General features: G+C 39.4%; 1 protein-coding gene across 3 annotated transcripts in view; it reads left to right on the forward strand.

Moving 5' to 3' along the window:
• Positions 1-2,651: 2,651 nt before the first annotated feature.
• Positions 2,652-13,690, forward strand: part of hk2 (hexokinase 2) — a 33,806-nt gene continuing 22,767 nt past the window's right edge. For 2 of the 3 annotated variants that reach the window (XM_071482060.1, XM_071482063.1), the window contains exons 1-7: positions 2,652-2,957; positions 5,916-6,078; positions 7,057-7,205; positions 7,318-7,437; positions 8,353-8,448; positions 10,704-10,803; positions 11,652-11,835. In XM_071482060.1, coding sequence (XP_071338161.1) covers positions 2,895-2,957; positions 5,916-6,078; positions 7,057-7,205; positions 7,318-7,437; positions 8,353-8,448; positions 10,704-10,803; positions 11,652-11,835 — 875 coding nt within the window. In that variant the 5' untranslated portion in view covers positions 2,652-2,894. The remainder of the gene's footprint in view (positions 2,958-5,915; positions 6,079-7,056; positions 7,206-7,317; positions 7,438-8,352; positions 8,449-10,703; positions 10,804-11,651; positions 11,836-13,690) is intronic. The other variant, XM_071482061.1, reaches the window with a different exon arrangement.

Raw genomic sequence — 13,690 nt, forward strand, 5'->3', positions numbered from 1 at the left:
CACTCATTGGGTGTAACTCAAACTCAAAGAATCGTTTGCAGTGCCTATCCTGTTGACATGCACATTTTCCTCTTGCACAAAGTTTATTTCACATACTTTTCAGCATTGAACTTGTTAATCAAAGCATTCATTCTTGGTTTTTGGCTGAGGCCTAATCTACATGGAAATGACTCTTTATTTATGGAGAGTAAAGTATAGCAGCAACTACTATAACTATCTATTGGTGAAGACTTTAAACAGGTGATATTTACAATATTTAGTCAATTGTGTGGCTTTATTTAAATGTCCTCTTGAAGTGATCTACATTTTATTATCAAAGAGACGCATTTTCACCACAAAAGAGCCCCTTTTCATGGTTTGCCCTGATGGACAATTTGTTTTGATCACTTTTGGACTTTATTGGACTCTTGGTTTGGACACTTTTTGTTTGTTTTAGATTTGATTTATTTCCTGTTTTATTTTGAAACCACTTCCCTTGTGTGTCTCGTGTTAATTTACAACCTGTCTTTGTCTTGCATTTCCTTCCTTGTTGACTGTCCACCCCACCCTAATCTGTTTCACCTGTGTTCAATTACCATTGCCTCCCCTGTGTAATTAAGTCTCTGTCTTCCCCTTTATCTTTGTCAGTCAGCCTCTTGTCATTGTGTGAATTCCTTTGTACTCTGGTTTCTCCAGTTTGCCTTCATGTTTTCTGCTCCAGTGTTTCCCGACTGCTTGGATTTCCAGTATTTATGTTCCTGTCCGTTTTGTTTGTTTGTTTTTTTTAATGCCTCAGTGCCAGCAACAGTCAGGGCCAGAGACATATTATTTTTGGGTTGTCCGTATGTGCATCTGTCACAAACCTTCACTTGGACTCAAGGATGAGCTGATTTAATTATGGTGGTCAAAGTTCAAAGGTCAAGGTCACAGTGACCTCACAAAACTTGTTTTTGGCCATGTGAACATGAAATCTCCGTAATGCCTTGAAGGAACTTGGCACAAATGTCCGTTTGGACTCAAGGATGAATGATTCGCTTTTGGTGGTTAAAGGTCAAAGGTCAAGGTCACGGTGACCTCACAAAACTTGATTTTGGCCTTTTGAATCCTCTCGGGAATCCCTTCAGACTTGGGATATAACAGGGATATAATCTGAAACTAGTCTGAGCTGCAGAAGGATACCACTGGATTCTTGTTTCAAGTTCAGTTTGTGTTATTAAAACATCCTTTTTCCACCTACCCCTTCTTTTGTCTGCATTTCAGGTCCTACTATCCTTGACACCTGACACCCCTTTTGTTAACCAAAGTTACTTTCAATATGCTCAAGTCAGTTATTTAAGATCAAATCTAAGACTTACTTAGGACAACGTCCTGAGGGTTAAGGCATAGCATTAAGTTGAAATTAGTCAAATTTATGTGGTGATTGTTCTACAGAAGATTACCTCCCATTATTTCACCAGGGTTACAGGTAGCTCTCCCATCAGATGCAAGACACAAACTGCACTATACAACTGACTATAAAAAAGAGAGCTGAAAGTAACTACACGATATGTAGTTTGACCCATGCATTTCAATCAGGAACTCTCTGGTCACATATCAGCTATTTTTTTTTAGACTACTGTCAACCCTTGTGACCAAACATAACTTTGAACCTTGGGTTATAAATAGTTATTCATATGATACTGATACTGATGATCACTGCTTATTTCGCCATGAGGGGTAACCCGTCTCCTGTCTTGTTTTCAAGTGTGTGCAGACAAGGGTGACCGGCATAGATACACAAATTTCTGCTTGACCTGTTGCTTTTTAGTACAGAATGATAGAGGCTTTGGTCACAGGCCGCCCCAGGTATGAAGGAAAAATGTGCCTGTAAGGTTGTGAGACTGACATAAAGTATATGATACAGAAGTCACTGTGTTTAAAGAAATGTTTGCATATGTATTCCTTGTCATAATTCATTGTCAGGTTCAGTTTTAGAAATGCTGTTTTTATGTGGTAGTGAAACTTATTAAACTAATCTAAACTGGGAATTTTCTTTATAATTGAACCATTACAAGAAGTGCTAAAGTAATATCAAACACAGGTCTTCAGCTTCTGAGATATGCAGTATCTCAAAGGATTTTAACGATGGCCTCCTCTCATGTTTCCTCATTCCTTGGCATCGGGTTGCCAACTTACAGTCTCCATGTGTAAAATACTGTAATGGGAACATCTCAAAATATAATGTTGCAAAGCAATGTTGGTTCAAATATTTTACTTAAGTACGAGTTGCAACCCTACAATGTAAAATATTGCATAAAGAAAGTAAAGGTATAATCACTAAAGTGTAAAAAAAGTAACAGTGTAAATCAGTGTGAAATAAAAGTGCAGAGGAGCCATTTTCATGGAGTTACAGTATACATATACTTGTAGTAGTAAAGTAGAGTGCAAATTGGCATAGAATGGCAGTACTCAAATACAGTATCAGTGCTTTCCTTAAGTACAGTACTGGACAAAAATTGAAGTTATATCAATACTTTCATGACAAATTGTAGGCCAGGAAGCGAACATTAAAGGGTGCACAGAAGAGGAGCTAGTTGCATGGCTTCCGGTGTAACTGTGTTTTGTCCAGTCTCCTGCACGTCCACTGAAAAAAGGAGATCACGCCGCGCGTTCTCTGCAGCCAATCAGCGCCTTGTCTTCGGGGTGACGTCACCGAACTACCAAGTTAAGGAAGCTGGAAGTTTCCTAACAGTACGACACGGTTTTAACGAGAGTTACTACTTACGAGTTATAGACAAGGAACCAAGTCGCGTATTTTAACTTATATTATTGTTTTTGTGTTTATTACTTCAAGAGGCCTACTTTGAACATTTTGTTCAAGTATAAAGCAGGAGGACGGGCAGGGCGTAAAAGTCGTCACACATCAGTAACTAACGATGATAGCCTCAAGTCTTTTGGCTAATTACTGCACCGAACTCCACGATGACCAAGCGCATAAAGTGAGTACTGGTGTAAGACACCAGGGTTTGGGTTTGTTTCAGGGACATTTGTTGTATCTTTACGGGACATTGTGTTACTGTGAGGAAGTGAAAACAGGGATCAAGGTGACAGCCCGGCCACTAGCTTGTATGAAGTAAGGCGCTGGTGTTTCCACGTCAACTGTTGCTCAGTCCAAATATCCGCGTTTAAAATATGTAAGTGCAAGGCCTGAATATCATAAGGAATAAAACGGCACTCTGCGAAATGACAAAACAGTGAGGCTAAATACATGCATCATGCACCGTAGTTCCCGGCATATAGAGTGTAATAAAGTCAGTGTATCGTTATGTGTGTGTGCTACATGTGGGGCGGCTGTGCCTCAGGCGGTAGAGCGGCCGTCCAATTATCCTGAACCCCAAAGTGCCCCGGATGTGAGTGAGTGAGTGAGTGGGTGAATGTGGCTTGGGATGTAAAGCACTTTGAGTGGACCAAATGAGAGCGATATTAAGACCTTTTCACAGCGCACAACATGGCTCAAGACTAAAAGAAGACATTTTGACATCTCACAGTAGGACAGTAGACTAATCAAATGTCAAGGCTCCCTGCATGCTGGCTCCCTGCCACTCTCTCATAGCCTACTGGGACACTGACTAGAAAAGAAAATCATTAGTGTTACTAAACCAATTTATTGCTTTCCCTGACATGATCAAATTCCCTGCTATGAAAAGGCCCAATATGACCTCATAGGACCAAAAACTCATGACAGTCGTAATCCTGCCTTAAGACGAGCTGTGTTGCTTAGATATGAGAGGAGCAGTGTAATCAGACTGCGCTTTTTTTTCCTCAAGTGAATTTAGTGTTGATATGAGTGGATGCCTGTTAATGAGCTCCTGTTTCTTTTTGCACCCCAGCTCAAGAGTAACTTTTAGGTTACATGAGCCCTATGGAAAAACTGAAGTTTGACACTGGGATGAGACATCTCCGAGAACATCTTTGAAAATCAAAAAAAAAAAAAATTTTAAACTGTAATTAGCAGTTGTACTCAAAAGTCACAGTTTAACCTATGTCCATCATACACATATTGTATTAATTCCTGTTTCTACAAAAATAAGTATAAAGTGCATAATTCTGTATAGTGTTATTACTTTTATAGCTAAGATAGAAGCATAGCATAGAAGCAGCCAGGAGTACTGGCCCAGACATTGAGCCATGTACTGCTGTGGACAGCATAAAATTTGTACTTGAAAACTTGAATGTTTTCTAGCCAAGATAAAGCGGTGAAAATATTCAATTCAAAGCCACAGCAGTATAGTGAATTCAGTGCATTGGTTTTTGGTCATCTCTTGCACTAAGGCCACTCCCCTCTCATATAAAGTAACAATAACAGAGGCCACTCTGCTCTTAGGAACTGTCAATGCAGCATAACTGTTTGTGCAGCCTTCTCCAGATGTGTGCCTTGACACAATCCTGTCACAGAGCTCTGCAGGCAGTTCCTTGCACCTCATTGTTTGGTTTTTGCTCTGATAGGCATTGTCAGCTGTGAGACCTTATATAGACAGGTGTGTGGTTTTTCAAATCAGGTGTAGAAACATCTCACAGATTTTCAAGAGAAGTGGAGACACATCATCCATTGATCAGTCACTGCTCCTTATCTATAAAACCTTCATCGTCATGGTTACTGAGGTTTCTATGATATGTATCCTTGGAATGTAGGTGTATGCCTACAAAATAATTAAACCAGAGAAAGAAAATTCTTGCACAACCTGAATCTAAGAATTACTGTTTTTTATTTTGTTTGCTAAGAAAGAACCATTAATATCTACATAGGGAGCAGGTTCTGTTCCACAGAGCCCACCATGATGCACCACCATGTTTCTGCTGTAACCCAGAGTGGACAAATCACACACGGGCTCTTGAGAGGGCCTTTCATATTTTCCCGTTACCTGAAAGCTACTGTGTTAGCATCTACTTTACTTTAGACAGATAAGACAGAGGTTTAGCTATGTGATGATGTCTTTAATGCTCTGATCCAAAGAAAGTATGGCATAGGGAGAGTTTGGCAAGCTGATACTGAAGCTGCAGAAAGAGTGTCCATTCTGTATTTTGAAGTGCACCATTTTACATAGCATTTTCTGCTCTTGACCTTGATTATGTGTTGGAGGTTTGCCCGAACTGCACTGCACTTTTGTCTTTTGTCTGCAGTCTTTCCTCTAACCAGTGTACTGTGGCTGTATGCTTTACCTTTACTCCCTGGAATATTTAAAACTGATCCACCGGCAAAAGGTGCACTTAAATGTCCATATCTTAAGGTACACTGTTTTGTCTTGCACTTTTTCTAACTACTTTATAACGAGAGCCTTTCAGCAGTTTGCAGATGAGACTAGGACGCAAAACAAAGTGTGATTGCATTAACAGCAGAATCCAGCTCTCATAGCTCTGAAAATTAGAGTGAGTCAGAAAAAGGTTGTGCTTTTTGAAATTAAGAAAAGGAATAAAGGAGAGGAAGAAAGTAATTTTCCCTACTAACTTCTATGTTGGAGAAAACACTGATTTCTTTACACTTTGTGTTTTGAGTGAATGAACAACACAGCAGCAGGTCTATTTACAGCTGCCAACAGTTTAAATTTACAGTTTCCACAATGACAGTGTATGTCAGCCAGCAGTACAAGCAAAACTTGTGATGAGCAAGCAGTTTTGCACCTGTTTCAGGTGCACTGTGCCTCCAACATGCTACTGTTGTTAAAAACTGTTAAGATTTGGTTTATGCTCTACTCTGACACATCCCTCTTCTGAAGCTTGATAGGGCTCTACATACTGCATACACTAAGCAAAATAAAGGAACATCCCTAAAGAAAGCTGTGATGTAGTTTAGATAATCTCAATGCAGAGGTGTCTAATTTTTCACAGTTCTTATTTCCTCACTGCTATAGTCGCTGTTGTAGCTTAAATGTAACAGTTTGTCCTCTGAAATGGTTTAGGTGGATAAATACTTGCACCGCCTTCAGCTGTCAGATGAGACTGTGATGGATCTGTCAATACGATTTAGACGAGAAATGGACAAAGGCTTGTGCAGAGACACCAACCCCACAGCTGCTGTCAAGATGCTGCCCACGTTTGTGCGCTCAACTCCTGATGGGACAGGTAATACACCTTTCATATAGGAAATCTGCATATAAAGTGGGTACATTGAACACAGTCTCAACCCATGTTAGACCCTATGAGACTCCTGTTTTAGGTTAATCTCTGGCAGTTTTCATTCATTTAGGTCAGTGACTGTAGTTCCAGACACATTACAGCAAAACCACAACATTATATTACATGTGTACAGTGTCAAGTAAAGTCAGCATATTTTCATCAGTTACCTCTAGTGGTGTATATCTAGATAGTCTGATGGTCAGGTTAAGAGATGAAGTCCAGTCAAACAATCAACCATAAGAAAGGTCAGTTGGGGTTTTGCAAGTTTCATCTTCGCACAGAACAATGCATCTGCAAATTAATGATTTCTGGTGATTCATTCTACTGATGACAGAGAAACCAACTGCTTCAGTCCTTTTTTTTCACTGACTGAATGACTGACTGACCGACCAGCTGAGTGGTGGAGTTTCCTCACTGGTAATTTCTCTTTCAAAATGATTTCAAGTGAATGAGTAGTGTGGTGAACTTTTGTCACTACATTTTCAAAAAAAGCACCTTGCAACAAAACTACTGACTTTTATAAGATTCTGTCTCTCTACTGTCTCGTAAGTGCAAGGCTGCAAGGTGCACACCTCTCTATGCTTACGGCATGCCAGCTGACATGAATGAGCTTTGAGCTTTCTCTCTGAGTGTGATTATGTATTTATTTTTCAGTTTTCTGATTATTATTTGGAGATTCATTGATTATGAAATAATTGTTAGTTGCAGCCCTACTTCTAATGAAATACATAAATTTCACTGACTGACAGCTAGAGGTGGCCAAAAAATAAGCCATCAGCTAAAGGTGGAGAAGAAGACTGCTAGCTGATGCAAATAAGAATGTAAATAATATTTTCCTAATGTTTGAGAGAGGAAATCTCTTTCTGTGTGTGTGCAATGCTGCATGTGATCATTTTGTTTGTTTGTTTGTTTGTTTTTTCAAAGAACAAGGCGAATTCTTGGCCCTTGACCTTGGTGGATCCAACTTCAGAGTGCTCCTGGTCAAAGTCATGGCTGGTGGCGAGCGAAAGGTGGAGATGGAAAATCAAATATACGCCATTCCTGAACACATCATGAGAGGCAGCGGGTCTGAGGTAAGAGGCATGGCAGCCCTCTCTGTCTGATGATAGAGTAACACAAACACTCACACACTATGCTTTTCTTGTGTTCTTGGTTAATAAGAAAACTCTTTCCTCTGTTCTGTAGTTATTTGACCATGTAGTAGACTGTCTGTCTAACTTCATGGAGAAAATGGGTATAAAGGACAAAAAACTTCCTTTGGGCTTCACCTTCTCTTTCCCCTGTCAGCAAACCAAGCTGGATGAGGTGAGTGATGTAGAAGTTCTTTTCTGTACTAAAGTAATATTTGATTCATAAGTTACATATGATTCTCATTATTTTGTAAACTTCATGTCGGCGAAAGCACTGGTGAAATTAATACAACATATTTAAAGTTTTATGAATTTGCACATGTTGGTCTGCAAATCCTGTCAACTTGTCAATTCAGAACTCAGCCTTCCATGAAAATTGAAAATGTTTCATTCAAGTGTGTAATATTAAAGCAGACAAAAAGAGTTCATCTATGTAAAGGTCACTTGATTGGGTAAAGTTGTTCAGCACTAAATAGAAAAAACATAATACAAAAAACTTTTGTACACATAACACAAAAGGAAACTAAATTAGATGCAGCAGAGGAAACTTGCTTGTCAAGGTTGTGACAAACAGTTTTTTGCTGCTGAACAATGAGTTATTTTCAGTTTTCTGGTGTTTATATTAAATGGACTCATTACATTTGATCTACTAACATGGCTATGGAAGTGAAATATTCAATGTGATACTGTATTATAAATACAGCTTTCTCTTTATTATAATATATTGCTCTCCCTAAAAAAAACATCAAAATACTATGCTTTAATATTGTGCGATTTGAGCAATATACCTGCATGTGCTGCATTTAATAAATACAAAATACTATCTAATATCTATCTCGCCACTGAAAATATTAAAAAGATTTTAAAAGTCTCTTAATCTACCTAGTCAGGATAGCCTACCAGTCATTTCTGTTTAGAGAGACTAATAAACTAAAGTTGGACACCTTCAAAGGATGGCAAACAGTATTAGCCTCTCTAATCACAAGGTTTAGCCAAAATTACTTTGGCCCACCCAGAATTTAAATCCTGGTGCCATGCCTGGGCTAAAATGAGATGATTCTATTCTGTGTCCTTATTTTCCTATTTGCAGAGTGTTTTGTTGTCTTGGACCAAAGGCTTCAAGTCAAGTGGAGTAGAGGGAAAAGATGTGGTCAGCCTTCTCAGGAAATCCATCAAAAAACGAGGGGTAAGTGTACAAATGATGATTTCATGGTCCATAACGTACCATTTTCATACATGACTGAGCTTCAGTTTAGTTAAAAAAGGTTAGAAATGCACTTGCAAGGACTATACTTTACACCTATATCTAAAGATGAGAAGTTATTTTAACGCTGGGGTAGGCAGTAATTTTTTGGCTTCAGTGGGCAAAAATTCCATATTCACTTCACACACCTCTTGGTGCTGTATTTAGACTTTAGGAAATCTAGCCTGTGATGGAAAGAATTTGGCCAATCACAGGTCTTTTCAGACAGAGAGTGCTCCAACTGGTTGTTGTACAAATGCAGATGCGTGTGCTCATCCTCTCAGATGGATATTTGTCAATATTGGTGAAGTCTTTCAGAGATGGTGAAAACTTGTTGTACTACTGTACAGGTAACAGGCTGCTAACTCCATTTTCCTGTAATATCTAAATGTGTTGTGCAGTGGTTGGTTGTGCAGGTATATTTACCATGAAAGCAGGAGATGAGTGGCCATGTTGAATATTGTTAACGGTTCAGTCTTCTCCTGGGGTTGAGTTGCTTGTGTGCATGTATGAAGTGTGTGCACATGCTCGTGAGGGGACAGGGTGGTGGCTGCAGAAGGGCGGCTGTGTTATAAAATTCTTGTTTCTATTTTTTTCTTTTTTTTGTTTTGTTTGTTTTTTTCTATTCTAGAAATTTCTGCCTACTCCAGTTTAAATCGTTATTATAACTACCATAAAACTTCAATTAAAAGCTGAGTCCCAACTAAGTACTGAGTCCCTTTTACCAGCTTGGTATTCCTACATGTTTTGTCAAATAAATGCAGGTGTCAGTTAGACACTGGGATTTTGGTTGTATTGTTGTGAGAGTGAACAACATTCACGTAGCATTGCAGCACAGAGAGATCAGGACGACCTGTCAGTTATCAAATGTGCTGAACAAAACTCAGGAGAAGCAGCAGCAAAACCTTTCAATGTTGTTTCAAAAAGAGTGGGAAAAAATAATGTTGAACATTACCTTTGGTCTAAAGAAGATGGTAAAAGGGCCAAATTGCATGGTGGAGGGAGAAAGATGGTTAGCAATGAGCTGGAGCTAAAACTGTGCGAATGGATCAACAGCATGTAGGCATGACATCTCAGAGTCTCCTGCAAGATCATCAGGATAAAGGCTAAAGAAAGGTATGCCACTGTGAGTGACATCAGGGATGTGGAGGACTTTGCTGAGCGTGCTGGCTGGCTTGACAGATTCCTCAACTGCAACTTTTCTGCCAGGAGACATACAACTTTTGCCCAGAAAGTCGCCAGGACGTTTTACAAAAAACATCCAGTGCTCATGTCGTTTGGAATCAGCTGTTCAAGGCCAGTTGGCATGAATCCTATGAAAACTGGATGGCAAGGGAAACCAGCAAGGAATACACTGCAGGAGGGAACAAGAGACCCCAGCTCACCGCTTACTAGTATCCTGGGTGCTTAAAGCATGGGACTAGCTAAATATGGTGCTGGTGAAAAACTCTAAATGTGGGTGGGTGTGTGTGTGTAAATGAATTTGTGGAATACTGGTAGTCCTCCTTGTGTCCTGAAGGTGGCAGCTGATGGCAGCAAGGACCACCCACTATTTCAGAGAGCGAGAGTCGTGTGCATCAGGGTGAGAGCTGTTAGCTCAGGCAAGACGGGGAGAGCTGGTCTCTGCCTCACTTATGGATAGATTTTGTGCTCCTTTAATTCCCTCATTTGTTAGGTAGGCCATATGGTCTGCGGTTTGTTCAACAATGAAAATATGGAGCATAAAGGTGTTCAGTGATTTACATATCCCAGTGATTTTTTTAGAGCCAATGTGGTTTTTTTTTATATTCTTAAATGCAAGTAAAGGTAAAAAGAACTATGTTTTCCTTTTATCCTCTCTAAGTTAGGCTACCGGTACTTTAAATAATCAGTTTGATAGTGTTTCCCACCTTTTTGTTTTGCGGGAAAGGAATTAAAGGCCTGTCCCAAATATAGGCCAGTTGAGTTCACAATTTATGTGTAATTTATGTGTAAAGCATGTATGAACAATGTTGAATTACTGTTAAATGTGTAACATTAACTTAATGAAGCATTGCACTTACCTCAGAGAGATAGACAAATTGGGGTGGTCAATGAATTCAGAGGTCTTAAGTTCTCATATACTAGAGCAGCAAACATTTCACTCACTCAGTCACTGTTCTGTTAAACTGCCACATTTCCCTTTGGTTTTAATACAATTCAATGAAATCTCATTGCAGGACTTTGACATTGACATTGTAGCGGTGGTCAATGACACAGTGGGAACCATGATGACCTGTGGCTACGATGATCAACACTGTGAAATTGGCCTCATTGTAGGTGAGTTCAATCTAACTGTGAGTGTAAATCAAACAACAAGAGTCAGAGATGGTCAGTGAGTGTTAGTTGGTCAGTAAGGGCTACATTAAGTAAGTGTTGGCATTAGAGTTAATATCACCCATTGAGCAGCACTTCAGTTAAAAAATGCATGGTCTTTGGACGGTGCCCAACATTTGCCCTGTGTATCACTGCTCATCGTGTACTGCTTTTAGTGGGGCAAACATAACCATGTTCAGGGACAGTAATAAAGTCTTCTGTAGGTGTTCAGTGGGGTTTAGATCGGGTGAGTCATTATACCAGTGAGTGACCTCTTTTTTCATGTATGGAAGCTATGGCCAAAAGCTGTTTCTACATAGCAATTCAGGTTTTACCTTTATTCATCAACTATGCTGTAAACTAACGTTTACCGTCTGTGTCTATGTACTGAGTCTATTTGTGGATCAAAAGGTACACAGTCCACCCACACAGGTGTTGCCTTATTCTCCAGTTGCATCTGTTAAGGCAGTACAAATACCCTGTTTAACATTCTGGTACACACAGGTCAGCAGACATTTTGACTTGTCATACATGTATAACAGAAACGATGGCTCTGTTCTGTATAACTGTTTGCCATGGTAGTGTGACAGCAAACTTAAACAAAATAAAGGCAAAGGTGGGCTCAGAAGTTGTCAGCTTAGTGTGCAGACACAGATGGATTAATTATGAATTAAGAGTGATTGTTAGTTTCATTGGAGAGGGTAACAGCATGATTCATTGGATTCAGTACCATGTCCTGCAGTGTCCTTCTGGGTGTTATGTTTAGATGAGAACTGCTTAGTAATTGTGATGCTAACATCCCATCCCTGAAGGTACGGGGACCAATGCCTGCTACATGGAGCAGATGAGGAACCTTGATATGCTGGATGGTGACGAGGGGCGGATGTGTGTTAATACGGAGTGGGGCGCTTTTGGAGACGATGGTGCCCTGGAGGAACTGCGCACTGACATTGACCGGGAGTTAGATGCAGGCTCCCTGAACCCTGGAAAGCAGCTGTGAGTTCCTTTAATATATCTGACTTGGTACAGTATTTCATCTCTCTGTGGTAGTGGCTTCAGTTAACTGTTATAAGCTTTTATTTATTTATATATATATATATATATATATATATGACATGTATATATGACATGTATATATGACATGTATATATGACAGAAGTTTTCATTTACAGCAAATATGGTGTTTTTATATATATATATATATATATATATATATATATATGGTGTTTTTTTTTTTTTTTTTTTTTTTTTTGTAAGAACCCTCCCTGTTGCCCTCTAGTTATATCCACTGTTTGCTGTAAATGAAAACTTCTGTCATGATAAATTCAGCACAATGTACTCAGCAATATTTTCACATTGACATTTACAATACATTTACTCACACACTAAAGCTTCAGTGGAGTAGGAGAACTTGGTGTAAGTTCAGAGTCATACATCTATTCAGTAAGTGCAAGGAAATCAAGTAAAGAAGTGCACCAAAAGTGCACAGTAAGCGCCAGTTAGGAGTGTTAGGGTATTACAGGTGTTAGGAGAGGAGGTGCTCTTGGAATAGGTGAATCTTCAAGAGATTCTTTAAGATAGAGAGGAAGGTCACATTTGGTAGCTTGCTCCACCATTGGGGAACCACAGACGTGGACAGTCTGGACTGCAATTGCCTTGTGTGCAGGGATGGCAATGATGTGATGGGGGATTGATGCAACATGGTCAAACAAGGATAGCTGGTCATCAAACAAAATGTCACCCAGGTTTCTTGCGACATTGGATGGAGTAAGGGATAAAAAAGCAATTATGATTTGATATCGTGATGGAGAGACTGATCGGCCAGGATGACAGTTCAGTCTTGGAGAGGTTTTGTTGATGGTGGTGTTACTTCAGCCTATGACCTAAAATTAATATAACGGTACTTTTTGGACAGTGATGGTATTATATCATGATATTACTTTTTACCCAAATAACAGAGGTGCTGGTGTTTTACTTTTTAATTTGCTACAAGACTTACTATAGAAAGACAAGTATTCAGGCTGAATTCTCTGAACTCTCTGAGGAATGATCTAAATGAGCCAAATAGATTTTTATGGCGGTATTAATGGGTAATATTGGCCTGTAAAGTTAAATCAGTATTCATGTGTTTGGGCACTGAACTTGTGGCAAAGATTTTCCCTGACATTCTTTAGCACAGTGGGAGAGAGGTGTTTGTAGTCTGGTTTGAGATTTGGATTTGTTGTTTTTGCTATTCCTGTTTCCCCTGATACTTTTGACACTGCCGTTAATTTTGTATTTCCTTTTATGAAATTGTCCTAATTAACTACACTAAAATGAGCAGTAAGTGAGAATGATGTCTCTCGATCTCTATCTGTCTAATGTTGTTAAAGCTGAGGAGCTTCATGAGACCACAGAGCTCATGTGGCTGAATGTGTTCTGTTGATTTGTATTCAGAGACATTGAAATCCTCAGTGTCTTACTCTAAATCACCCTCTGCCTTTTACTGTTTGGCTTTGGTGGACCGAGACCATATGAGTTTGTATGTACTGTATGTGTGTGGATGCACAGACATGCAAACACACACACACTGTATTAAAAGTGTATTCCTTAGAGTTTGGAGGGAATTAGCAGGGAGGATCACCTTGGTATCAGTGGACTTTAAAACTCTGCTGATGTGATTTCACTGAGCTTCCAGTTCGTACAGCCTTATTCCTCTCAGCCAGTCCTTATCTACTGACGAATAAATGCTTAAAGCAGAGAAGACGAAATTAAATTGCCATCTGGACTGAAAATCAATCCAGGACCACCAAACTGTGGAAGTTTAAACATATTCTACAGTTGTTGTGGAACATAATGACATATACTGAGT

This window comes from Trachinotus anak, unplaced genomic scaffold (assembly GCF_046630095.1).
Source record: "Trachinotus anak isolate AG129_WGS33_773 ecotype Australia unplaced genomic scaffold, CSIRO_AGI_Tana_v1 ptg000008l, whole genome shotgun sequence".
Taxonomy (NCBI): Eukaryota; Metazoa; Chordata; class Actinopteri; order Carangiformes; family Carangidae; genus Trachinotus; species Trachinotus anak.